This window comes from Tiliqua scincoides, chromosome 9, assembly GCF_035046505.1.
Source record: "Tiliqua scincoides isolate rTilSci1 chromosome 9, rTilSci1.hap2, whole genome shotgun sequence".
In the NCBI taxonomy this organism is placed as follows: domain Eukaryota; kingdom Metazoa; phylum Chordata; class Lepidosauria; order Squamata; family Scincidae; genus Tiliqua; species Tiliqua scincoides.
In genome coordinates this window covers 24,181,182-24,208,633 of record NC_089829.1, presented here as the reverse complement: position 1 = coordinate 24,208,633, position 27,452 = coordinate 24,181,182, and the positions used below count along the sequence as shown (strand labels likewise).

The 27,452-nt window shown below is 51.1% G+C and overlaps 1 protein-coding gene across 1 annotated transcript; it reads left to right on the top strand.

The window, feature by feature from the left end:
• Nucleotides 1–4,168: 4,168 nt before the first annotated feature.
• ZNF469 (zinc finger protein 469) lies at nucleotides 4,169–16,798 on the top strand. The gene has a single exon (XM_066637950.1). The coding sequence runs from the start codon at nucleotides 4,169–4,171 to the stop codon at nucleotides 16,796–16,798; it is 12,630 nt and encodes a 4,209-aa protein (XP_066494047.1).
• The last annotated feature ends 10,654 nt before the right edge of the window (nucleotides 16,799–27,452 follow it).

Below are 27,452 nucleotides of genomic sequence, written 5' to 3'. Positions count from 1 at the left end.
CATGCTTAGAATAGCAAACAGGCCTGAAGACAGCCAGAGCAGACTCTTCCAGTCTACTACCTGAGAAAAACCAGGGTGTTTGCTACCTGCAGAATGTCATTCTAAGCTCCCTTCTTCAAAACCCTGCTTTTTAGTATCTCTGGGGCCTGTAGTATCTCTGTAGTATCGCTGCAGATTCTTGCTGAATTACTAACATTAAAGGCAAAGCAGAAAGGTCTGGAGCAAGAGAGAAAAGACTTTAAAGGGTTGCATCTTTGTTAAAACATTTTTTGTGCTTTCTTTCAAAAGGCAGTCCTTTATAACATTGTGGTCAAGGCTGTACCTCTCCTTCAGGCACCCTCTCCTGGCTGTACAGTGTCAATGCATGGGTTTGCATCAATATGGGCATATATGGGCCTTCTATAAAACCAGTCAGCTTATAGGCCTGATACTGTCTCCTTGATCTTGCAGCAGTTCGCTGGGGTCTCAAGATGGAGTATTTTCCAGCCTTATTGCCCAAGATTCATTGTTTAAAAATTGCAAATGGCAGAGACTGAATTTGGGATCTTTTCCATGCCACACACATTTGCTCCCCCCTCTTCACAGGCAGAATGAGAAGCAGCAAAGCAAGTGCCCCTCTACACACATAAGTAACTTGCCCCACCTACCTAACTCACTGCTTGCTCCCTGCTGAACCTGGAAATAGATGACTCAGTAGTCTGAAACATGCTGACTCAGTAGTCAAGCCATCAAAATCAAGAGGGCTGACTTCAGAGAAAACAGTTGTCAGAGGGTAGCATGAATGGAGAATATATCATTATTCAGAAGTTTTAACTCCGGTGTCAAACTCATTTCATATAGTGGGCTGAATAGCATTCATGGCACCAGTTGAGGGCAGGAAGTGACATCATTCAGCAGGAAGTGATGCCATTAAACAGATTGTGGCCAAAGACAAGCACTTTGTTCTCACATAGAAACTCATTAGCTACGAATGACAAAAGAGAAAATGTGCAAAACTTGATCGCATGTTCAAGATACGGTACAGCCCAATTATCACGCGGGCCACCCTTTCGTCACAAAATCACTCTGCAACTCAGCAGCTGAGAGGTGCTCTGCAAAGTGATGCCTCAACCAAAATGACCTTCTGAGCCCACCTAGCCGCAGTTTTTTTTTGAGCAGGGCACTTGGCTTCTCAGAGGGCTGATTGGTCCATACACACAAAAGCCATAGCTGTGAATGTCCTTACATGTGGGCACGGACTGTCACAGCCCCAAAGCAACAGGCTGGCCTTCAATCCTGTGTCGCAAGTGCCTTCTAAGGGAGGTTGACGCAAATGCTCAAGCCCAGGGAAACTGCCTTGTAGCATTTCCAGAAGCAAAGCAATAATCAGCTCCCCCAAAAGAGGACCAAGAGTGGGGGGGGGGAGGGGGAGGAGTAGAGCCCGGCTTAAGAAATCAAAGCTGCAAGGTAGAGCCTCCCTAGGCCTCCGCCAATAAGCCGTAGGTGGAGCCCTTCTGTCATCTTCCGCCGCTAAGAGAAATCTCTGCTTAAGGCTGGAAAAATGCTTCCCTCAGCAGGTTTCAGCCAGAGGTAAATTGCTTATAATAACCTTTGAAGTGCCAGGGGGATTTGGGACGGGCAGGCTGCCTGTGCAGCAGCTGGAGACGCCTGTTGGGCGGGGGGATGGACGAGGTCACCCCCCCCCCAAAGGCCTGCAGAAAGCTTGGGTTACTTTCTTGGCAGAAGCTTGTCTTTCACCCTTTGTCTACAACATAATTATAGCAAAACTGCAAAGAGGGTCAGGGAGAGGGGTGTGGGCCTCACGCCCCTGGGCAGAACTGACAGCCCCTGAAGGCAGCACAATTTCTGGGGCTGTGAGCTCATTAGGAAAAATCCTGAGAGGGGGACAACACACAACATGCTCTGGGGTTTGGGAGCAATTGTTCCCCCCTTGCTGTCACTGTCTCAGCCGCAAACACCTTTGGACTTATACCATGACAAGTTCGTGTAGAGAGTTCCTTCCCTTGGCATTAAATAATGTCAAGGCTTCTGTATAGCCCTTGATGGGATGGTTTAACTTCCAGGGTGATAGTCAGCACCAAAAATAGTGAGCAAGTACAGTTTGAAAGTGGTGTTAGCACAGGCACGAAGTGGCCCAGCCTCTTCTTCAGCCCCTTTGGCTCAAGTTGGTGCTGCCCCACAATCCGTCTTTGCCAGGCTTTAGCAGGGATCAGTCCAAGGACTTGTTTTGTGTACTCTATTTCAACCCTGGGCCCTGTAATATGATAGTAAAGTGAAGTGCATCTGAACATGTACAGAGTACCTGTTGCTCCCCTTGAAGCTGCGGTTTTCAAAGTCTCTGGGAGTTTGAAAGCCGCGGTAAGTGCTTGCAGGGGAGGGAAGGGAGGCAGTGGGGGCAAGGGGAAGGCAGCGATGCGATCCCCAGGATCGCAACTCTTAGGGGGCTGCAGGGACTGGAATGTACTCACCAGTCCCTGCAGCAGCGTCCTGGGAGTGCGGAGAGCCCTGCGTGAGTGTCTGCAGGGCTCCCCAGCCTGCAGAAAGTGAAAGTGGCATAATCGCGCTCCATTTCCACAAAACCGGAGCGTTTTGGAGCGCGATCCTGGGGATTGTGTCACTGCCTTCCCCCCTGCCCCCACCACTTAAGGGGCAGAGGCCAGGGCCCTCAGGGTGGGGTGTCACAATGCCCTAGTCCACTGCCTTGAAGGTTTCATAGCCCACTTTTCCCAATAGAGCTCTATCCAGTGAGTGTTGGGCTTCTGAGATTAGTCTGTCACTGCAGAGATGGGGGTCCATCCCCTCCAACTGATTGATCCAGACAATTCTCAGACTCTGTGTGTGTGTGTGTGTGTGTGTGTGTGTGTGTGTGTGTCCTTCCTGCACCTGACACAATCAGTTCATCTATTCAAAAGTCCTACTAGGACTGACTCATTACAATCTTGAGCCAAGTCTTTGTCTTAGCTCAGTGGTTTTCAACCTTTTTCATGCCACAACCCAAATAAATAAATAAATAAATAAATAAATAAATAAATAGTATGTGACTGGAAGCCCCCTGCTAATCATCTGATCCACACACACCCCACCTCCGCCTGTCCCATTTCCCCCTACCTCTTGTGTCTTCACAACAACCTTGTGAAGAGCCTGAGAGCCCAATCCTACCCAATTTTCCAGGGCCAGTGCAACTACTATATCAATGAACATAAGAACAGGCCATAGGCCCATCTAGTCCAGCTTCCTGTATCTCACAGCGGCCCACCAAATGCCCCAGGGAGCACACCAGATAACAGGAGACCTGCATCCTCGTGCCCTCCCTTGCATCTGACATAGCCCATTTCTAAAATCAGGAGGTTGCACATACACATCATGGCTTGTAACCCGTGATGGATTTTTCCTCCTGAAACTTGTCCAATCCCCTTTTAAAGGCATCTAGGCCAGATGCCATCACCACATCCCGTGGCAAGGAGTTCCACAGAGCAACCACACAGTGGGGCGTGCACTGCATCCTGCGGTGGGAGGACAGTCACACAGGCCTCCTCAAGGTATGGGAGCATGTGTTCCCTTACCTCTGGGTTGCACTGCGGCTGCACCGGAGCTGGAAAGTTGGATAGGATTGGTCCCTGAGAGGACTGGCCTTAGCAGCTGTGCTGCAAGACAGTGAGAAGAGGCTGTACAGGATTATATCAAGAACTCAGTTTTGATAAGTCAGTCCCATTACTGGATTTGTTCCAAGCCCTCTCTTGCATAGGCTTTGAAAGGTTGCTGTGACCCTCCAAATGAGGCTTCGCAACCCCATTGAGGTCACAACACACAGGTTGAAGAACACTCAGCTGACTTTGCCAACATTTGAAACAAACTGGCCTGACTCCTTCAGCTTTGTCAATCAATGCTGAAGCATTTGAGCTTTCCAAGACAGAGAAGAGCCACTCCTAGCTAGCCCTTCCAAAACTTACCAAGGTGTCTCTCTTTTCTAGGTCACATGTGGAAGCATGAGATGAGTTCCCGTTGCCCGCTGTGAGCACACCCTGTCCAGCAGCGAGGATGGAGCTGGGAGCTGTCCAGGAGAATGAGCTGCCTCATCACCGCCAGAGACCCAGGGATGATGCTTGCCAGAGGAAGTTCTTGTGCTGATGAGAACAGGCACTTGCCAGGCCTGGTTGGCAGTGCCAGCATGGGAGAGACTCAGCAGGTGTATGCCCTGAGCGAGTCAGAGCCTTGCATCCACGACAAAGACGTCCCCTTTGAGCAGCTTGCCAAGAAGGACATGGGCGAATTTGACAGTGGACTGCTGGGTAGCTCAGAGTCATGTCTGCACAGCGGGTCTGAGCACGGGCCCCACTTCACCGGCGGCGTCAAGGATAAGGAGTCTCACAGCCAAAGGGAAGCCGTGATCCGACCCCAGCAGGCAGGCAAGATCGACTTCAAGTCCTTGCACAACCGACCCAAGTTCCCCGGCAGTGGCTCCTGGGGCACGGTCAAAGGGAGCCCCCAGTCCCCCACTGGGAAGAGCCGAGCCAGGGAGAAGAGCAGGCGGGCGGGGAAAGGCGAGCGCGGCCACCAGCAGCTCTACCGGCTCACGATCAGCAACGCCAGGCCCAACCCAACCATCGGCATTGCCTACCCCCAGCAGAAGGTCACTCCACCCAAGAAAGTGGACATGGGCCGAGGGCCCGTCTCGGGGAGCTACAGGTTCCATGTCCCCAGCGTTCCTGAGAGAGAGGCGGAGCTTCAGCAGGAAGAGCTGGGCTTTGCACGGTGCTTCCCAGAGAGCCCTTCCAGCCATATCCCCAGCAACTATACCTCAGCGGCTGCAGCAGCCCGCCCAACCCACAGCGCAAAGCTCCAGCCCCCAGCAGGCGTTCTGCACGAGAACCCCAGCTCCAACGGACAGCTGCATTACATGGAGTTCCAGGGTAATGGGAGCCACTCCTGGCCTCTGCCAGACAAAAGCCTTCCTGGTGCTAGCAGCGAACTCCCTGCCTCAAAGCCTTGTTCCTTCCCGGAGAGCAGCAAGCCCAGCATGCACTGCTTGGGGCCTCTGCCCTTCCAGTATCCCTTCCAGCCTTTGCGTAACTCGGCCGCGGACCCTTTCCAGGGCAAGTCTGAGGCTCAAGACTACGTAGACGTTTCGTTGGCCGCCAGCCAGGCCTCTCATGGTGCTTTTGCCTTCCACTCTTCCTCCCGGGACTGGAAAGAGGAAGCTCTGGGCAGTGGTCATTACGACAACACCACGAGCCCAGAGGGCAGGGCCTACGGACTGGCCCCTCCCCCAAGCCAGTTCCTCCCATCGCAGGCTCAGGGGCCATTGCCTTGCTACAAAGGAAGGAATGAACACTCCACTGACCCCACCAATGGTGCTCTTTCTCCTCCTGGTGCTATCAACCAAACCCCAAGCACTTTCCAAGAAAACCAAGCTGTTTTCCCACACAGTTTACATGTTTCAAGCATGCCCAAGCCAGTCGTTGGTAAGAGGCAGTCCTCCTCCAAAGACAATGTAGCGAGTCCAAGGGTACTGGATCCAGGCAGCTCTCTCCGAAGGAATGTGCCACAGGTCTCTCTCCCCCAAGTGCACTTTCAGAACAAGCCGTACACTGAACCCCCAGCAGGCGGCATCAGCCCCAGTGCGGGGCCTTTCGAGAAGAGTCTCCCAGCGACTGCTCAAGCCCACCCCCGACTCCTGCAAGCCTGGGAGGGTGGCAAGCGGCCTTACTCTCCCCTGGAAGCCAGCTCAACCCCTTACCTGAACCCCATTGGGAGCCAGCTCTCCTTCGGGTGCCACTTGGGGCCAGAGCTGAGGCAGCAGCACCGAAAGAAGGCCTGGCAGCATCTACACCTCACCTCTGCTATGCCCGGCCAGAACCGGATCGAGCTGTCCAGGAAGCTAGCCAGCCAGAAGCTTCCTTTCCCCCTGGGTGCTTCTGAGTGGGAGGGAAGCAGCAAGGTGCAGAAAGGGGGCACCAGCTACCCTGACAAAATGTTGCTGACCGGGGAAGGCACCATCATCCAGAGGCACGACCCAGCCCCACAGAGCTCAGCCAACACTTTCTGCTTTGAAGGCGCCAAGGAGACCGAGCCTCCTCCAGGCTGTGGCTCTAGGAGCAAGGCCCTCTACTTCGGCATGGGTCAGACAGGACCACAAGCACCCTCCCGGCTCCCTTCCAGCTCTGCTTTGGCATTGCCATCCCCAAGCAACTCCCCTCTCCCGTCGCCAGCCCCCAACCCCACCAGCAGCAGCACCTGCTCCTCCCTCTCACCCTTGTCCAGCAGCCCCACCAGCCACAGCTTTGAGGACAGTGTTGCGTTGGCCTCGTCCCCCTACTTTCACCCCCAGTGCCACCCAAAGGATGGCAATAAGCCCTTTCATGCTTCAGAGCCACTGAACTCCGGTTCTGTCCACTACCAGGCAGCGGACTCCATCAAGCCCTTCCAGCTCTCCCAAGATGCCCCCAAAGACAAGCTCTTCTACAAAGGCCTCGCTGTTGATAGCCATTTCCACAAGCCAACTCTGGAGCTCTCCAAAGGCTGCCTGGAGAGCTTTGAGGCTGAGCTGCCTCCTCCGCCTTACTCCTCCCATCATCTCCTGGCCAGCTCACTCAGCAGTGCCAGCCTTGACCAGCTGGACGTCTTCCTCACCTGCAAGCAATGTGACCAAAACTTCAGCAACCTGTCTTCCTTCTTGGAGCACCGCCAGTTCTGCAGCTCTCATGTGGCTCTCCAGGGCCTGACCAAAGACTCTTCCCGGGGCACAGAAGTCAGGAGGCAGCAGCACCACTTGCATTCCGAATCCATGAAGCACATGCAAACTGGACAGGGGCTCCTCCTACCCTCTGATCTCCATGTGCAACTGCTCCCTTTGAACAAGACGCTTGACTTCCTGGCAGATGGAGAAGGCAAAGGAGAAGCCAAGGAAGACCCTCTCAAGGGGACCCAACTTGGCAGCATGACCACCAACCCCTTGCCACTGAGCACCTCCGACCTGGAGATTGACGATGCCAAACTGGACAGTCTGATCACGGAAGCTCTGAATGGACTGGAGTACCAGTCAGACAACCCTGAGATTGACAGCAGCTTCATAGATGTCTTTGCTGATGAAGAACTGGCATCTGTGAAGATTGGCAGTAGCGGGGCGCCTCACAAGGCAAAGGAGGGACTGGCTTCTGGGAAGAAGGCAAAGCACAGGGGGATGGAGGAAAGCATGAAAGCTCCGAACTGCTGTGATGATCACTCCAGCGGAGACCTGACAAAAAGCAGGGCGTGTGGGAAGCAACACGGACTCAGAGATGGGGCAACAGGCTGGTTTCCGGAGCACGGAGACGGGAGGCTGGAAAAACAGAACAGCATGGAATTGGCTGGGAGCAAAGCCACAGACCCAGGAGCATCTGAAAGTGCCCAAACTGAGCCAAGCAGTCACCTGAAGGCAGGAAGGAAGCCCTGCGGCAGCTCCTTTTCACCCTTGAAACAAGCGACCAGACCTGTGTTGGAGATGAAGCAGCCCAAGAACATGCCATGCGCCGGTTCTCCAGTGAGCAGGCTCCGGCCCACTGCAGCCGGGGACACCAAGCTCTTCACAAGAGACTCCAAGAAGCGGAAGCTGCGAAGCAGCTCTTGGAGCAAGGAGCTCATCCATAAGATTGTCCAGCAGAAAAACAAGCTGCACAAGCGGCACAGCCGGAGCAGCAAAGGGATGCCACTGCCCCTGCTGGCTGACCGACTGCTCCCCGAGACCAAAGACAACAGGTTTGGCGAGTACGAGTACATCTCAGAGTCGGACGAGGAGCAGGTGGAGTACGCCAAGCAGCACTGCCGGAGGAAGCTGGGCTCCAGGCTCAGTGGGAGGCTGAGGAGTGGTTTCGTCAGGAGAAGCCAAGGAAGGGGGGGCCGGGAGAAGGAAAAGGAGCCGGCATGGAGGTATGGTCAGAGAAAAAGGGAGGAGCCCAAGAAGGCCATAGGCAAGGATCCAGGAAGAAGGGAGGACTGCTGCGCAGGCAGAGTGCGGCGGAGGAGCAGCCAGTCATCCACAGGTAGCCGTCAGAGCACCAGCCTGTCCAGCGAAACCAGCACCAGCCCCCAGAGCACTGAAAGGGCCGATTCAGACACAGAGAAGGAAAGCGAGCAGAGGGGGAGACATCTGCAGAGTCCCAAGTGCATCAGACCACTTCCGAGGGAACCACTGAATGTTCCCGGGGAAGAAATGGTAGGAAGGAGCCACAACGTGGCCCCTGACTTATCTCGGGCTGACTCAGCCAAGATTCTGCCATCAGGTTTCAGAGCTCATCAAAGAGGCAGCCCAGACCTCTCCCCCATCAGTTACACACATGGAGATGAGGGTTTGCCACAGGCCCAAGGGAGCCCCTCTCGAAGCAAAGAGATGCCTGGCAGAGCCCCAAACACACCCAGTTGTGCTGAGAACTCTGAGCAGCAGTACCACGGGAGCCTCAGTCATGGCAACAATCAGGCAAAGGCTTCCCCCAAAGAGCTGGACCCTTGTGCACTAGGAATCAATCCACATTGGCGCCAGTTCACTGCCTCCAGTGGGGAGGCTTTGGAATTCCCAGTGGAAGAATTCATCAGTCCATCCTCCACTGACAACCACGGTGTCCCCAGCGAGGACAGCACCAGCTATGAAAAGGGGGACACCAAGTTTCTGAAGAAGCAGAAGGACGTTACTCCGCCCATCAGCTGTTTCAGTGACAATCTTGTTGGCCTGGGGATCATTGAGAAAAGATCTGACACAGTGGTGAGCACAGCAGACACCTTTTATGACTGCAGTGAATTATCTAGTAGCTACGAGTCATCAGGCCTCTTCCCTGGACCTCCGGCCACTGAACAGCCCCACAGCAGTGACAGCATGTACTTCTGTCAGGAAGACACTGACCTCAGCTCATGCAAACAGAAACACACCGAGATCCCACCCTATGAAGCCAGTAATGAACACAGAAAGGTCTCGATGCCTCTTAGCTTTGACTCATCGCCCGTCTTTGGAGAGCTCCCTGTAGCCGAGTTTGATGCTACCTTATATGAAGGCATGACCTCAAGCAAAGACAATTATGTTCCCTTTGCATGTGCCAGTCACCACCTGGGCAAAATGATTCCCTTTGACCAGCAGTATTCGTCATTCCTGCATGAAAAGGACTGGACTATAATGGATGAGGTACCACCGGTTTTGCCAGACGATATTGCCCAGTTTCATACTCTCACTGTTGAAAAGCCATTGGCAAAGAAGTATGGTGTGGGAGGCCAAATGCCCTTGCCGGAAAGGATGGCCAATTACGCTGTCCCTTTCATGAATGGCATATCCGACGACGAGCTTGAGATCAAAAGGCTCGTCACCGAGCTGGAAAGACAGCTGCAAACAAGCAAACTGAGCATGGAGGCCTCTAGTGAGCACCAAACATCCAAAGACCATGCCAGCTTGGAAAGGAAAGAAGCATCCAGCCAGTTTTCACCCTTAACTCTGGACCAAGAGAGCGATGGGAAAGCATTATTCTTAATGGAAAGTGGATTTGAGAATGCAAACCTGGTTTCTCCAAAGGCCTGCATCTGCGAGAACCAGGTGAATGAGAAAACACTACTTCCACCATTGGACAGCAACCACAGGGATCCCTGGCCTTGTCCAGTGCCGTACAGCCCCTTGCACTCCACTGCAGCTGAACTAATTTTGGTTGGTCCTTTCAGCTCCAAAGAGGCCCATGACAAAATGCATGAAAACCTTCAGGATGTTGACATCTCCAGAGAAGACAATTTCAGGGAGATCCAGGATGTTCCTCCTAAAATAACACCAGACTCCTGCCTTCCAAATGTAGCTGACAACATAGAGGCTCCATCCTACAGTGACAATTTGATACAAAGCCCTGATCCATTGTTCCCAAAAACTCTGGAGGAGGCAGGGCTAAGTATCCATGAGACTTTGCCAGCAAGAACTGATGCTTTCCTAGAATTGCCACAAAAGGAGCCCATGTTTGCTGACCCTGCAGACTTAGGGCCATTCAGCCATCCCATCACTCCATGTCTGAAACGGGAATTTGAGCTACAAGAAGTTGGTGATCAAGTAGCTGAGAGCAACTTGACTGTCAGGACCCAAAACAGTAAAATCCCAGAAGAAAGACTCCTCTGCAAGACCATGTCACCTGAAATGCTGGGAGGTCGGACAGCTTTCCAAAAGGACAAAGATGGGCCAGCACTTCTGGAAGATGCTGATGAAAGCTCCCCTGCTTGCCAGACTACAGGATTGCATGATAAGGCTGATGATGGGAAGACGTTGCTTTTTGATTCATTGACCTTTTCCAAGGAGATCGGTGGAAATGCAACCCCCCTGCAGCAATTGCAGCTGTTTGTTGCCAGGACAGTCAAACACAACGAGGAAGACTTGCTGATACCCTGTTTCTCAGTCCTGCACTCAACCACCCACCTACCTCCAAGTGCCCATGTCCAGCCCAAACAGGAAGAAGAGGCTACAGACAACATGCTGAGTGGAGATGTGGCTGATAGCCCCACATTCGAGGAGGGGAAAGGATCAATGGGAGAACTGGAAAGTGTAGCCAAGGCATCCAGCCCAACTAAAACATTTTTGGAACCAGACGAACAGGTGGAGCATCTTGATGAAAAGGTCTCATATACCTTGGAACCACCAGGACTTCAGGGCTCTAATCAACATCAGGACATAACAGAGCAGCAGCACGTAAAGGATGAATGTTCAGAGATGGGTGACATTAATCGATGTGCAGATGGACCTTCCCCAGAACACGGTCACCTCTCACCACTCAGCAACTCAATGGGAACCTCATTGCCAAGGGAGAAGGGAACATCAGGCACTCAGGTTACAGATGAGGTGGATGAAGAGCAGAGAAAAGCGACCTTGGCATTTAACAGCTGCCTAAAATCCACTTTAAGCACTGGATTATTTGAGAAGGAAGCACCAGACTGTGTTTTGCCAGCAGCACTCAGAATACATGTTGCAGGCTGCACTTCCTGGGGTGAAGCGAGCTGTGAGGCTAAAGGGGTGTGTACTGTGAAAGCCCACCAGACAGACGAGTTTGGAGATCAGCTGGGACAGTTGCAATGCAACTTCTCTTTGGATCCCACCAACCCTCCTGTAAACCAGTATCAGGATGATTTTCTCCTGCACCAAACCAGCCCGGTTTTGGCAGAAGACGGTGTCTTGGACAAGCAAGCAAGTCACCATATTGACACCTCCCAGGACAGCTTCCCTGTAGAACCTGGCTCTGCCGATCAGGAATGCGAGCAAGCAGAAAATGTAGCACATGCTGACTTTGGAGCATCTCAGTCTGAAGGGGCTCACCAGTACTCTTCCAGTGCAGAGAGAGCTGTGCTTGGAGACCCCATCCAGAGTTCTTCAGAGCACAAGGAGTGGAAAGAAGGAGCATCTTTCACTCCCTCAGTGCAGTGTTGTGGTGACTCAACAAATCTGCCTTCAAATGCAGTTGGCAGCTTGCAGCAGTGTCTTGCCGAAGACACACCCAATGACTTGGCAGAACTCCAAAGCAATGTTCTTCCACAGTCTGCCACTTCTCTGCACTCTGATCTATCAGTGACTCTTTTGGATATGGAGGGAGACTTGAACTTACAAGACAACAATTGCAATTCCCCCAGCATGTTACCTTTTAAGCACCAAGATTTTTCTGAAGGGCCACCTAAAAGTCCTGTTCATGAAGACAGTGAAATATGCTCTGTGAGGATTGCAATCTCCAGTTCTCAGTTGGATTCTCTACAAGGTATTGTGCTTGGCCAGTCTCCATCAGGGACTGATTCTGCCCCACTTACGGATGCAAGGATTAGCAAAAACGTGGAATCAACACTTAATTCCCAAGGAGCAAGAGAAGTGGAAACTGGCCCCCAGGAACATAGCGAAGATCACACTCAGCCAGAGATCTGTAGGAAAAATGTTGGGCTTCAAGAGATGCCAGCTATCAGTCTCACAGCATCTGCTAATAGTGCTGAGGGTCGCCCCTGCACCAGACCGTTTCCAGAGATCACAGAGCTGGGACCCAACATGGCTTCCCAAGAGAGTAATTGGGAGAACAAAGACTCTAAACAGAGTGAGACTGTGGAAGAATTTTCTAGCTGTGTGAAGCTAGCAGAGAACAAGAGTGGAAAGAGAAAAGAGGACTCCAAAACCAGGCAGCTGAAAGACAAGGACAGAAATGGGTTACCAGTCACCTGTGACATTTGCTCAGCGCCTTTTAGGTCCAAAACGGGGCTGATGAGACACAGAGCTGTGAAGCATCAGAAGAAGGAGAGCACTCTGCTGCCTGACACAGGTTTTGCACCACTAGAGACAAGCAAGCGAGCCTCTAGGAAAAACAGGAAGGTCTTCAAGGAGAAAACCGGCAGCTCACACATTTCAAACACAGCAGTGGAGCGACCCTTCCCCAAACCTTACAGAAGACAAAGGAAGGAGCCCAGTGCAGAGATCCAGGAGGTCATTAGCAAGGTGCTCAGTGATATTTCCTGCGACATAACCCATGATCTTCAGAGCACAACTCAACTAAGCAAAGAAATGGACTCAAAGCAAGAGAGCTTGCAGGCAGCGAGCATGGAGGAGGCCACACCCAAGTCTGGAAGAGAGCCAAAATCTGGAGTAAAAGGCAATGAGCCCAGTGCCAGTGGCTCAGGCAGTTTTGCCAAGAAGAAAGTAAAGAGAAAAGTGAGGAAAGGAAAAAGAAAAGGAATGTCCAGCCAAAATGAGATCACCAGGTCTTCTTACCTGGAGAACAAGAGCTCAGGTGTTCGCTCCCAGGCAAGTCCCAGCACTGCTACCCACATTCCAGCAACAGAGCTGGAAAGCAGCTCCACCTCTGCAGGAGACCAGCCCCAGGTACAGTCACCGTTGCTGCCTTGCCCTCTGAAAGACAACGCACCAGAAGGAGAGACTGGAGGAACACCTTCCGCTGAAGGGACAGCTGGACCACCACCTCTTCTGGATGGAAGGAGCTGCAAAGGGCAGAGAGAAATGCCAGGGTCAGGGGAAAGGTTGCACACACAGAAGGCTTGGCCAAGTGTGTCCACAAAGCAAGCTGAGGAGGGGCTGAGCAATATTTGTGAAAAGCAGCACAAGGACGCAGGCGTGAAGGAGATGGAGGGGAGTCTTTTAAAAGAGGCATGCTGTAGAAATTCGAACAGTCCACTAATTGATACAGCAAGCCCCAAGAGGCTCCAGCAGTCTTGTGGTGCTCTAGTAGACCTGAAGGATTTCCCTGAAGTTATGTCAGGTGTCTGTCATCAGTCATCTGATGGTGTCCCTTGTCCTGTGGATTCCACGCCCTGGAAGATGGGAGAGTTTGGCCCACGGAACGGGTCTGGCGGTGATGGCGCAGCAGGGCCAGACCTGCAGAGTTTGCTTGACGATGACTCCACATTTTCGCAGCTTTTCCCCAGAAATGACCAGTTTGCCCGACGGAAGTGCACTCGTGTGTATGGAAAGCGGAACAAGAAACCCAAACCAGTTGCAGAGGTGAGCGCCAGGCCAGAAGCAGCAGCTGATCTCTTTACAATCCGGATGGCTTCAGACCTTGGGGAAACCAGCTCATTCTGCGTCACTCAGGAGGACCCTTGCGAGTATGAGACCATCTCCGTTGATGATGCTTTGACACCCAGTGTGTGTCTTGGCGGCAAAGCGGTCATGAGGAATGCCAGTCCAAGTTCTGCCAAAACCGTGCCTCTTCCCACAGAGAGCAGGCAACAGGAAGACCTGACTGAGTCCACAGATGGGAGCACGTTCAACTTCTTGTACCAAAAGAGCCCAATGGAGGGCTGCCCAGACTTGAGCTGCTGGAGTGGTCTGGAGGAGAAAGCCAAAGGTGTTTCTGCTGATGGAACATTGCTCAGCCCTTCCACAGAGCTCACTCACTCCCATTCGACAGAGGAAGCCAATTCAGAGACTCCTGAACTCCAGAAAGAATGCTACAACCCACCAGTGAATGAAGATCAAGGCTCACCTGGATTTCATACCGTTGATATGGAGACACTGAGCACAAAGTTTGAGATGAGGGATGCACACTTCTACAGCATTGGGGAAGATCACCTCAGCAATACAGATGAATGCACTTTAGGCTTCAAGTCGCTTTCTGTTCCTCAGGGCAGAGGCACCAAAAATAAGCTAGATGAGGGAAAGCAGGGGAAAGCACGTGGCGACTTGAACCTCAAGACGAAAGACAAGCAGTACAAATGCAAAGTGTGTTTTCAGTGGTTCCTCACTTTAGGGGAGTTGGACTTCCACAAGCTCACCCACAACCCTTCCCCTCCACCAACGTGTTACATGTGTGTCCAGAGGAAATTCAGCTCACGGGAACAGCTAAGGGACCACTTGAAGGAGAAGCATGCCAAGAACAAAGCCGGCCTCTGGGCCTGCGGGATGTGCCTGAAGGAGATCTCTGATGTCTGGATGTACAACGAGCACCTGCGAGAGCATGCCACTCAGTTTGCCCGGAAAGGCCAGGCTCAGAAGTCAGTCCTGGGGCTGCCTGGCTGTTTTGGCGAAGATGAAGAGGCCGTCACCCACTTCCTGAACTCTATCATGTGTCGGAAGCTGAGCAAGTCCTCCAAGCGTACAGAAGCTGTTGGCAAAGGGCCTTCTGGCAAAGAGGGCAAGAGCCTCAAGGAACCCACAGGACCGGATGCCAAGGCTAGCAAGGAGCCCTCAGAAAGTCTGCTGAGAACCAAGCCAGCAGCTGCCTTCCCCAAAGCACCAGCAGTTCTGTCCCCTGATCCTACACCTAAAGGGGAAGCAGTTCAGAGGCTGGCCCCCATGCACCCTGAATGCAAAGACCCTTCCCGGGACTGCCACCACTGTGGGAAGCAGTTCCCCAAGCCCTTTAAGCTCCAGCGCCACCTGGTGGTGCACAGCTTGCAAAAGATCTACTTGTGTCCCAAATGCCCCATGTTCTACCAGGAGACCAAAGAGCTGCGGGGCCACCTCAGCCAGGAGCACGGAACGGCAGAGGAGGCAGACATCAAGCACACCACGCTGTACGCTTGTGAGCTCTGTGCGGACGTCATGCACGTTATCAAGAAGTCCTTCATTTGCAGCACCTGCAACTACACTTTCTCCAAGAAGGAGCAGTATGACCGGCACATGGAAAAGCACCTGGTGGGAAGCAACAAGACCTTCCGGTTCCGAGGAGTGACGCGGCCAGGCATCACGGCCAAGGACGAGGACAGGAAGGTCAAAGTGGAGGCGCCCCCGAGAGAAGGCACTCCAGTAGCCAAGAAGAAAAAGCTTGTCCACCACAGCAACTGGCTTGCTCAGGGCTGTGCCTCTGCCCCCCAACAGGGGGCGGAACCTCTGCTACCTCCAAGCGAGTCTCTGCCCACCAGGCCTCCAGCCCAGACTTCCGTCAAGGCAGAAGACCTGGCTGGAGACATCAGTCTCTTGGCTGAAATGGAAAAAGGCCCATTTGACTTTCTGTCCCTGTCTCCTCCTACTCTGGTCCCCCAAGACAGAGCTAGCAGCCCAGAGCTCAAGCATATCGCTCCACTCTCCATGGTGCAGCCAGCAAAGGGAGACTCTCTTGATGAGAATCCACCTCCTTTCTTAGATTCTTCTGATGCAGTTAGCATTGATCTCACCGGCTTAGCACATAAACAAGTAGCAGAACGAAAGCTGTCCCCACCTCATCTCTCTGAGAAGCACAAGCAAGCTGCTTTTCCAGAAGTTGTTGCCTTGAGCAGTAGAGTTGAACATGCCACGGTGACATGGGACGCTCCACCGCTGCAAGAAGAACCTGTGAGCTTGCTGCCAGAACTCTCCGTGGCAGGGTTGGAAGCGGCACAGGGCAAGGGGTCCCCCAACACTCACTGGAGCAGCAGTCCTCCTCTGAATGATCCTGCTTCTGAGGACTGCATCCCCATGCTACATTTACCTGAAGCTGCCTTTCACATGTTACCTCTGAAGGACAAGGAACTATCACCTGCCCTCAACCAATCGGCTAAAGAGAGTCCTTCAAAGAAAGTTACAGGTGCTCAAGCTCAGTCTGAGAATGTTACTAGCACCCGCAGCTCCCCAGACAGTGGAGAGGAAGCTCAGAGGCCTCCTTCCCTAGAAGACAAGGCTTCCCCAGAGCTGGGTGCTCACCCCAAAGACAATCGCCCCAGCATGGGCATCAAGGAGACGGGAAGCAACCAGATCAAGCCTGTGAGCAGCCAACTCCGAGGTGCTGGCACTCAGGCAAAACACAACCCTCCTGACCTAAGCAAATCCCAAGACAGATCAGTTGCTAACGGACTTGCCAAGCTTCACCCCAAAAAGCGGAAAGAACACAAGTCCTCTCACAGAGGAAGTTCGGCCTCCCGTGAGAACATTGTGGGAGACGGTGGCAAAAAGAAGAAAATCCGGACGCCAGACACCATGAGGAACGATGGCGCTGGAGGGCTCAGAAGGGCTGACTGGTCAAATGGCGAGGCTCTGGCCCTTTCCCCCCGGAGACGGGACACTCACTGCAACAAACTGACTTGTAAGCCCAAGATGCCCACAGTGGGTGGGCAGCTCAAGAAGATAGTCCCGGATCCATGCTTTCCAAAGAAGGGGGAGATCCGCCATGCCAACGGGGACTTGAAACGCAAGAAGGACATTTTGGGCAGCAAGACATTCCATCACCTCCTCACCAAAGATCCCTCCACCTCCCTGCCCAGCTCTTTCAACAAGCATAGAACTGTCCAAGGTGCTAAGCTGCCCGATTCTCACAATTACAGGACGGCTGAATCCCAGAACAATCTCCTAAGCCAACTGTTTGGGCAGAAATTAACTAGCTTTAAAATTCCTTTAAGAAGAGATACTTCTGAGTAATTTATGAGAGTGACTGATGGTGATCCTTCGCTGCTTTCATGGGGTTTGCAAGGGGAAGAAAAAAAAATTATCAAAGCGTTACATTCGTTTGTGTAGCGTGATTTCTCTGTCTAGCTTAAATGAACTTGCACTGCTGCCTCTGAAATAGTTTTGCTTTGTGTCTTACTAATCTACTTTAATTCACCTGATTTATCATGCAAATGCTGGAACTTTGATGTTGCTGATGATTTTCATGAACTAAAACTGTAATCGCTTTGGGCAGAGCGAGGCATCAAGAGGAAATGCTTTATTGGAGAAGTGCTGAGGTTATAAGGATACTTGCAAATCCCAGCCCCTTTTGAGACTGTGTCTCTGTTATCTTTGTACAAAGTACTTGAAGAGATGAACTTCATTCCAGAGACGTCTTATTCATAAGGTGCAGTACACTGTAGAAAGCCATTTTCCCCCCTCTCTCACGTCAGAAGATTTTGCACAAATAATCCTGCACAATTTCATTTAATTGGGAACCAGTCGAAGACATGATACAATTTTTTAAGAATAATAGTAATAAAATAAAATATTAAGTTACGAATGAAGCAGGCTGCAGTTTGACAGCCGTTTCGTTTCCAAGAACATGGGTGCCCAGAATGAACTCAGATGATGGCCCACACGGCATTTTGAAAACTTTCTGCCTTTTTTTAGACCACTGTTGAGACTGCTGAAAAAGAGATGGATTTCTTTTAAGAGAAACGTCTGTGCCCCCTTGCACCCCTCGCTAAACTGCACCTTGAAGATTTGTGACAGCTTCTTTTTTTTAATTGTTGTTTTAATTATTATTGTGTTTTTTTTTCCAGTGAGAAAACTGTGCCAACTTACCACAACCCCCTTCCCCCACACCCCACCTCCTCTCCACGCAGTACTATCCTATTGACTTGTAAGGTATCGACTCTCAATTCTTACTGTATTGCGGTAGTTGCTAGACTTGGTGTGGGCTCTACACTATGCATTAACTGGTGCTATTCTTATTTTTGTAATGTGAATACAGACAGGAACACACACACACACACACACACACACAGCAACAGGAAATCAAGAAAAAAGAGAACACTTGTTCAAGGTGTTAAGAGCTGCCTTGATCAACCTGACGCATGGAGCAGGAAGGAGTTACCATGGATATTGTCCTCTGATGCAAATACTCCACAGTGTATTCCACAAAGGGTCCATCTGGAGGCCTGACTCTCAGGTGCTAAAGGGGGCTCGGAGGACAGTCAGCTGATTTTTGGGGTCTCCATGGTTGAGGAGGAGGAAGGCAAATGACCAGTGCACTGAAGGGGTAAGGGCATGCTCAGAAGAGGACTGGCATGTGTCTTGCAACCATGTTTGTGCTATTTTTCAGAGTTGTTTTTTTAAAAAACAGAATTAAATGGCTTTATCCTGTTAATATGTAACTTTTACAATTCTTTGTGTAAAAAAAAAAAAACCCCAAACAGTAGGTTAATTATATGTTGGGTGCGAAATGCATTGTGTTAAAAAGTTTTTATTTTGATATTTGTCAGAGAGCAGAGAAAAAAGTGCAGAAAACGCCCTTTTGGCTTTTTAAAAACATAATGTTTTACAGGTGCTGTTGGAGCACCTATTTAATATTGTCGAATAAAGTATGAGATGAACCATACACAGTGGTGCTGTAAAACAGGGCTTGGATTTATCCTCTCAAATACAGTCCAATATTTTCACAGAAGCTCATCGGTCTGTGTGGCGTTTTTCAGATAATCTGCTTTTTTCACTTTCTTGTTTTCCAGGACGTGGGAAAAGAAGGTAAAAGGAGCCAACTGACACAGCGTGGGGGGCGGGGGGTTGGGGCCAGATGGCAGACACAGCTGGCCTCACTGTCATGCAACAAACTAGATCAGGACAGATCAAAGCTACAGTCTTCTTTTAACAAGAACCAGGTAACTAGCAGCACTCGTTGCTACAGGATGTTGCAATGCCATTTGCTAAATGCCGCAAAGGGGTTTCAGAACAGGACCCATGGGGGGTGCAGGGGGTAAATTTTACCCGGGCCCCAAAGCCAAAGGAGAGGCTTCTGAATTTGAAGTATCTGTCAAATTCAGATACATCCATGGCACACAGGTGGCATAACTCATCTCCATAGCCAAAAGTACATCTTCCATTTTCAGAGGTGATGGTGAGTTGTTGCTGTTCTAATATACAAGGCCCTTGGAATAAGGGCAGGATACACATCAGTTAACGAAGTGCCTACTTGCCTGGATGTGTTCTCCAGTATGTCTGGCCCACAATGATCGGTGACCTGATTGGTTGGGACTCTATAAGGTCCAGGTTCCTATCCTTCACAGCTTGGGCTCCCTGATTGTCATTACCATGACTGCTGCTTCATTGCTCCATCCTATTTCCAAGGCTTTGTTATGCACTACTAAGAATAACCCCAAATCCAATGTAATAAGATCCCAAATGCAGCAAAATTATGTGAGTTAAGCAAACGTGCTTTTGTGACTCTTATTCACTCTGCTCTTGCAAACCATGGGCTGAGGCAAGCCTGCCCATCCTTTGGCGATTGTCCACTCCTCCTGTAGGAAGAGCCCCGGCTCGCCTGTAGGATGCCACCAGGCTCGCACATGGAGTAAAGCTTTGCAACCACAAGCCTGACAAAATCTGTGTCACGGGAGGTTTCACTGCATCAAGAGCCGCGATCTTTTCCGCTGATGGGCACGAAAAAAGACCGCTAATGCTTCACGCAGCTTATCGAGCTGGAAGATGGGTGCATCTGCTGCATCTCAGAATCCAGAAGGTTAAAAAAAACAAAACAAAGGGTGGCGGTTTATTCCAGCACTTGTCTAGGGAGGGTTTCCCTCTGTACTGGGACCAGTCCTGGTCAGTCTTCCTTTGTCCTCCAGCCGACCTCTGTGTGCGCCTCCCTGAGATCCAGAAGCACGCAGGCCATCACAAAGCATGGGCATATTATGTGCTTTAATTACTGTTGCAATCATAACATTTAAACACTGTCAATGAGAGATAGCTCATAACCGCAGGCTAGAATCCTGCCACTTGGGGCTTGTAACTAAAACTGCAGGATTAATTTGATTAATTGATAGAATTATTTTCCAAACCAGCCTTTTGTTTACGGCAGCTTAAGATGCTCACCGCCCGCACCCTCCCGGAGTGTTGCAGAGTGGAGATAAAGCTGGCTGAAAATAATTAGTATGGCTTAATTTAGGGGAAAAAATAACCTCAAAAAGAAATTTGTCAGGGAATTTACAGCAACGCAGCCTCTCTCTTTTTGCAAGCAGGCTCGGGCAGGAAATATTATGGACTTGGAAATGGGAGGTTGATGCCCCGTCCCTGATATATTTCACTGCAGATGCAAAGGCCCCAGAGAGAGGAATATTTCATACCTGTTTGCTCCACAATTCTCCCTCCTCCAGATTAACAACATTGAGTGCTTTCAAAACAATGGCATGGAAAGCAACAGGCGTCTTGGTGAGTCCTCAAGCAAGCTCAGAAAAAGCCGTTTCCCGGTTGCCAGTGACACTCCGTGGCAGCTGGGATCTCACATTCCTTATCTTATCTGATTGTTTAAAAATATAAGGAAGGGGGGACTGAGGCTGGCCTGTAAGCAGAGCTTACACACTGGTTATGCTAGGTGGCACTCTGCATGTGCCTAGGGGGCATCCTTGTTTTACATGTTTGCAGGCTCAGACAGGTGCCAAGGCTGAGCACTGGGTCAGCAGCGGCTACATCCTTGAGGAAGCGAGACTGTATGCCTGCGACCCCAGCATCTCATGGGGAAGTGTCAGCAGGAGTCACCTACTCCCCTTCCTCTCAGTCCTGCACGGCGGAAAACTGAGTGATGGGAAGATCATGAAAGCGAAGAACGGCGAGTCAGGGCTGAAAAGGAAGCACAAGGCAGTCAGTGAAGTACTATGCAGAGGGCTCCCTGGATGTGTCTCCACTACAGAAGCACTGCAGATTCGGCTGCCAGTGCCACAGAGCCTTTTCCTGCTGTTTCACATGCCAGCCATGTTTGGCATCAAATTGCTTCGCCGTTGGGTGCCCCACAGCAGCAGAATGATATAACAGCAGCAGTGCAGGGCAGTCTGGGCTGCCAGCCACCCCAAGAGCCTGGGGCAGGCCTAGAACACAGACCCCCCCCCCCTCGCATTTAGCTGAATGGTCCTAGGAGGTCAGGACATGGCTGAAGAAGGAAAAGTCAGCTGAGACGGTGCCTCCTATTGAGCCCTGCCTTTGGTCCGCCTGCGCCCCAGCAAGGACCAGCAGCAGAACTGCAGTGCCTTCAGTGCAGAAAAATTGCTCCTCCCCTGACCTGCTAAGTGACTCTTCTGCCTGCCTGAAGCCTCTATGGAAGTCATGGGCAGTGCTTGGCCTTCCCACACAGAAGAGGCAGATGGTCCAGGACTGCGCCTGATTCTCAAGTGTGCTGTATAGAGAGAGACCCTTGTGTGCTGCAGCACAGAGAACTTTGGAACTTATTTGAGGACAGAGGCATGCAACAGGTGGGTGGGGACCCAGAAGTGGCTTATGACACAACCCCAGGAGTGTTGTGGCCGAGCAGCTGCCCCCCCCCATCTTCTTTTGATGCTTCACTCTATGCAGTGTGAGCAGCAGCCAGGGATCCAAAATGCAGGATGTTCTGCTAGAGACTCTGGCTTTGGAGGGGCTTGCTTAGGTCAAGACCCCCCCTCCTGTTTACAACTTCCCACCCATCTGCCTTTTCTCCCCTGCCACAGCACGACTTCTGCTCCCCTCTTTCTTCACTCCTGCCACCTTTCCATCATTACAAAAACATGCCTGCTGTGCTGCTCCCATCCTTTCTTCTCCTCCCAGTTGACCTGAATGACATCCCAGCAGTGCACAGGGGCTGGCAGGTGGCAAGAGGAGAGGATGCCTGGCTGCACCCGCTTGGCTTTTAGAGTGAGGCCCATGCTGCAAGGCAGAGTCTGAGGTGGAGCCCACCTCTTGGCACAAGGAAGACCACTACTCCAGGACACTAGATCAGGGGTGCCCAAACCCCGGCCCTGAGGCCACTTGTGGCCCTCGAGGACTCCCAATGTGACCCTCAGGGAGCCCCCAGTCTCCAATGAGCCTCTGGCCCTCCGGAGATTTGTTGGAGCCCACACTGGCCCAACGCAACTGCTCTCAGTGTGAGGGCAACTGTTTGACCTCTTGCGTGAGCTGTGGGATGAGGGCTTCCTCCACTGCTTTCTGTTTCATGTCTGTGATGCAGTAGCGGCAGCAAAGGAAAGGCCGGCCTTGCTTTGTGTAAGGCCTCTTACAGGTCTTGAGCTATTGCAAAACCTTCATTCATTCATATAAGTTCATCTTTCATTTATGTATATTTATGTAAATGTATTCAAATTTTAAATGTAAATTAATTCCTTTTTCGCCCAGCCCCCAACACGGTGTCAGAGAGATGATGTGGCCCTCCTGCCAAAAACTTTGGACACCCCTGCACTAGATCATTAGCCAGGACTGCTGAACTTCACCCTTCATCTGGTCCTGGGCAAAGGACCTTCTACCCACCAGGCACATGCTCTGTCAGGGAGCTCTGGCAAAGCACTGAGAACTCCATCCTCCTCTGAAAGTGTTCCTCAGTTGTAAAATAGGAATATCAAGTGGCTGCCTTTAGCCAGCACTTTGTGCAGCTCTGGTGGACAGTTTGTGGGTTTTGCATTTGAATTCTTGATCAGTAATAACAGGACTAGAGTTTGGCTGTGCCAGGGTCTGGCTCTTGGGGTTTCCAGGAGCTAACTAGCACTATTGCCTAAAGCCCCCACCTCACTTTCTAGCTTCTAGCTTCACTCCTCCTTAGCAATCTTTGTTTTGCAACAGTGCATACACTGGCTCTAGCTGATGGCTGTACCTTGAGGTCTAACAGAAACACACAAGCCTGAAATCCCACTCTAGGGCACAGGATCCAGCCACAGCCGAAGTCAGCAGCAAGGCAAGACCTGCTCCATGAACTCTAGGAATGCACTGCACAAACAGAGGATCACACTGCAAGCAGATGGACATGTACGAAGTTCAGAACTCACACACTGTCTGAGGTCGCCCATCCCTTTCCACCTGAGAAATCCGGCAGGCGCCAGTCACCGGCACAGAGGCAGTTTACAGGTCTGCAGCGAGGCATCCATCCCTTTCCGACACCGCTGCTAATATAGTCATTGGTTCCACTGACAAGGCTTTTGGTGCCACCGACAAGATGATATTTCCAGACGGGGAGCTACTTAGCATCCCCATTTTCTCTTGGTGTCATTCCACCATCATCACAACCCCTCCCCCCCCACGGATGTTGATGATCCCTGTCTCTTGTGGCTCTACACGCTTGGCAGAAATCTGTTGGCACATAAGGAGATTTGCAGGACCTCTGCCAGAGCAGGCGATCGGCCCACAGCTGAGCTGTTGCCTGAGAGGAGGGGGAAGAAAGGAAGAAAAACTCCTGTCCATCAGTCAGACTGAGCTCCCTAAAGCCCTCGAGTTTGCTGAGCCCGGCTTTATCACCGAGCATTTGGGATGGTTTTGACACTTGGAAGATTGCAGCCTGCTGCCGCACTGCCGTAATTCCAGTGAGGAAGGAGAAGCAGAATGGCACTGAGAGGCTGCCTGCAGATTAGGCAGAGCTGTGCACTGGCAGCCCGAGTGACCGCGGGGTGCTGGCCTGTCTGGAGTGGGACTTGCCTTCCCCTACTGATCAAGACTTTCTGGAGTGGCCACAAAGAGTCTGTCAGCCCTACCTGGAGATGCCCCCAGAGGTTGATTCTGGGACTCTCTGTGCACGGAGAAAGGGCTCGATCACTGAGCCACAGCTCCTCTCCCATTGTGGTCTAGCACAGCGGTTCTTAATCAGTGGTAGACGTACCACTGGTGGCATGCTGGGTAGCGTTGGGTGGTATGCATGGCACCAGCTGCCCAGCAGCGAGACCACGATGGAATCATCGAACAGCAGTAGAAGGCTCAAACCGGCAGGAAGAGCTCCAATGCAGTTTTCATGCGCTTGAAAATGCCCTCCCACCCATCTTGAGCCTCTTACCACCAATGGAAGCTCCCATTGTGGTGTCTGAACTCGGAAGTAATGAGCAATGATGTCATCGCCAGTTACTTCCGGCGGTACTTCTGCAGAGAGTGTCAGAGCAAGTAGTAGGGGAGCAGCATTGAGAAACACTGGTCTAGCAATTGGTGTGTCAGACGTGGAGTGTGAAGAGCTGGGCCAAATATCATGCAGCAGGAAATGCGCCCCACCCTGCCTCCTTGGGCCAGCCACACTTCTCTCAGCCTAATCTACCTTACAGGCTTCTTGTATGATAAAGTAGGGTGCCTCTCAGTCCATGTGGGTTCTCCTGAGCTCACTGGGGGAAGGGTGGGGTACAACTATGATGATTAATTGAGGTGTTCAAAGATTGCAGCTTTGTAGCTCACTGGAACAAGACACATTCAAGGGCTCCATCCAGAATGGACACTCTGGAGTAAATTGTTTGACTGACAAGCTTCCTAGATCACGTCTTACCTGGTGACTTCAATCTGCAATGAAGGAAATACTGGTCCTTTCATGTATTGACTGTGTTTAAGACCATAAGAAGAGCCCCACACGATCAGGCCAAAGGCCCATCTAGTTCAGCTTCCTGTATCACTCAGTGGCCCACTGTATTGGATTCGCGGAAGATCTGGCGAGGAGGTAGGATGTCAGTAGTGGCCCCTTTAAGGGTTAAGGCCTGGGCATTCAGCAGAGAGTGGCACAGCTGCAGCCACTTGAAGGCAATAGGACCCTCAAGCATAAAAGCACCTGAGTTTGGTGTGGGTAGAAGAGAGACTGGATTAAAGGAGCAATGGGCTACTGATGGGTGAATAGACTTTGGAGACTGGTGTGTGGCTGCCATGCCCATGACCTGCTGAGGACCAAGGTGCTGCTGTGGCAGGAAAGGGGAGGAAGGAAGACCTCTGCAGGTTAGGTGAGCTACCCTGGTGGTGGGGTCCAGCAGTGCTGCAGGGCAGAAGTAGGGCCATTGTTGGGGAACACAGGGGAGCTAATTAGCTGAAAGTGGGCATAGGTTCTCTAGGTAGAGCTTGGCCTTGAAATCTGGCAAAACACCCACTAGGTGCTGCAGGGAACATACAAGACAACAAGAGACCTGCATCCTGTTGCCACTTCCTTGCACCTGGCATTCTGAGGTTTATTATGATTTATTTTGTTCTGCTGCCAAGTTCTAAGCCACCATGGGCATCATGCATTGTGGGAGGCGAGGCAGGATACTTTAAAATACATATATAAAACATGTGACTTTTCAACCCAAGGGCTCCCACCACAGAGAGTGCACCACACGTTTAATGCATTAGTGGCAACCAGGCTGCCTGCATTGTGTTTGAAATGGATCTGATCCCTACGAGACTATAAGGAGGTGCTTTATTCTGAGTCAGGCTGCTGGTCCATCAGTCATATTTTTAATCCCCTTCTTCCCTCCAAAATCACCCTCCCTGTTGTATTCCCCCTGCCCCACAAAGCAGTTGGGCTGAGAGATGGCAACCAGCCCACTGGAGTTTCATGGAAGAGTGGAATCTGAACTCGGGACCCCAAGTCCTAGTCTGACACATTAGCTACAGTGACAGGCTTTTGTCTTGCCTCAGCTGGCTGGGAATCTGTATAGGCTCAGGTAAAGGTCTCTTCCCACCCTGCCACCCCTACACAAGGGAGACGAGGCCCACATGAGACACACATTCCTAAACACAGGTGTGCCGTGTTCAAAGACTGCATTCTAGGATGCACAAATATTTTGTGGGAAGGGAGACAAACTTTAAAACAAGGTTAAGCAAAATGTTAGCCAGAATCTCATAATACTGTCTGGAGGCTTTATAGAATTATTACTACAAAATGCTCTCCATGAACTTGGTGCTCCAGGGCCCAGCAAGGCATTTCACAGAAGCTGCATAACTGGTACTCACAACCTCTTTTTCAAAACGCAGCTACAGGTGGGGGCTCATCTGGATTGGCTCATGTATGGGGGATGTGGGGGGGGGGAACAACCACACCACAATACACAGTCCTGGTCAAAATACTCCTGAAACTGTTTTTAACTATGGACATTGTCTGCAGAGAGAGAACTTGTATGCTCAAAGTCAGCTTGGGGACCAGATTTAAGTGGGGGAGGAAGATCTCCCCCCATCCCCATAGACACACCACAGTTCTGACCCACACTGGGGTGGCCCTGCAGTTGATTAATAAAAAGGAGATTTTGTTAGGAGCAGAAGCCAGGGAATCCCATTCAGGCTAAACTTATGGACCAACAGGAAAGAGGAGGAGGGACTGATCAGGATAACAAAAGATGAATGCCAGGAAGACAAAGCCAGCAAATGCCATGAGCACCAAAGCAGAGGCAAGGTGGATGAGATGGCAGCAGGAAGCCAGTAGGTGGCAGCCTAGCTCCCTCCACTCTGCACTAATCTAGCCTAGTGGTTCTCAAACTTTTTAGCACTGGGACCCACTTTTTAGAATGATCATCTGTCAGGACCCACCAGAAGTGATGTCATTAACCTGGAACTGATGTCATGGCCAGAAGTAACATCATCAAGCAGGAAAATTTTTAACACCCCCATATGACAAAATTAAATCTAATTAAGTAAATGTAAATTAAAAGTTTACAATCAGTTTGAAAATTTATTTAAAATAAAGACCCCTCCTCACCCTCCCAAGCAGCTGCTGATCTGTTTAAAAAAATCCCCAAACATCCCAAGGGGTGCAATCCTACCCACACTTACGCAGGAGTAAGCTCCATTGATCATTGTTAAAAGCATGTCCATAGTAGCTTGTTAAAGGACTGTGCCGTGGACATTTAAACAAATGCAATACTCTTCACCACTTTGTCCCTGTTTCCTTTTCCTTCCTATTCCTCCTTTGTCATCCTCCCTCCCTCCCCCCATGTTGAATTTTAGATTGCAAGCCTTTAGGGGCAGAGACCTTTCTGTTTGTTCTTTGTGAATTGCCACACACAACTGACAGTGCTATAGAAGGGTCGTGGAAATCGCCTTCCCACATGCAAAAGTGTGTCAGGTGATTTTCTGGCTGTGTTCCCGTGTTGCTTTTGGACTGAACAAAACATGCTCTGGAGATCAAAAGCAGCACTGATGTGCTCTGACCCCTGGTTTAGAGGCTAGTGCCAAGAACAGAAAAACAAGGAAGTTGTCTTGTCTGCATGGCCAGAGGCAATCCCATGATGGTCAGCCAATGTGTGTTGTAGCTGGCCATTCCAACCACAGCACCTTGCCATCTCCCTCTCCTTCACCATCCTCTGGGCCTCATGGAACACACATTCCTCTGCTCTAACATTCTGACTCCCTCCCCACTTCTCCCACCCCCCAACACACCTTCTCCCCACGTCGTCTTCTAATATCGCCCCTGATTAATTGGCACTAATACAAATGTACACAGCTCCATAGAAAGATGTCACTTTGCACACAATGGGAGTTGCGTCTGCTTGCATATTATCTCTGCACCACAGGCATGTAATTTAGGCATTCCTATTTATTCTGGTGCGTTATGACAATCTCTCTGCAAACACGACTCAAGCAGGGCCACACATACACACACACAACTGAGCGGCACTCAGTCGCTTAAAAGCACCATTAGGAGAGAGGAGGAAACAGTCGACCACAC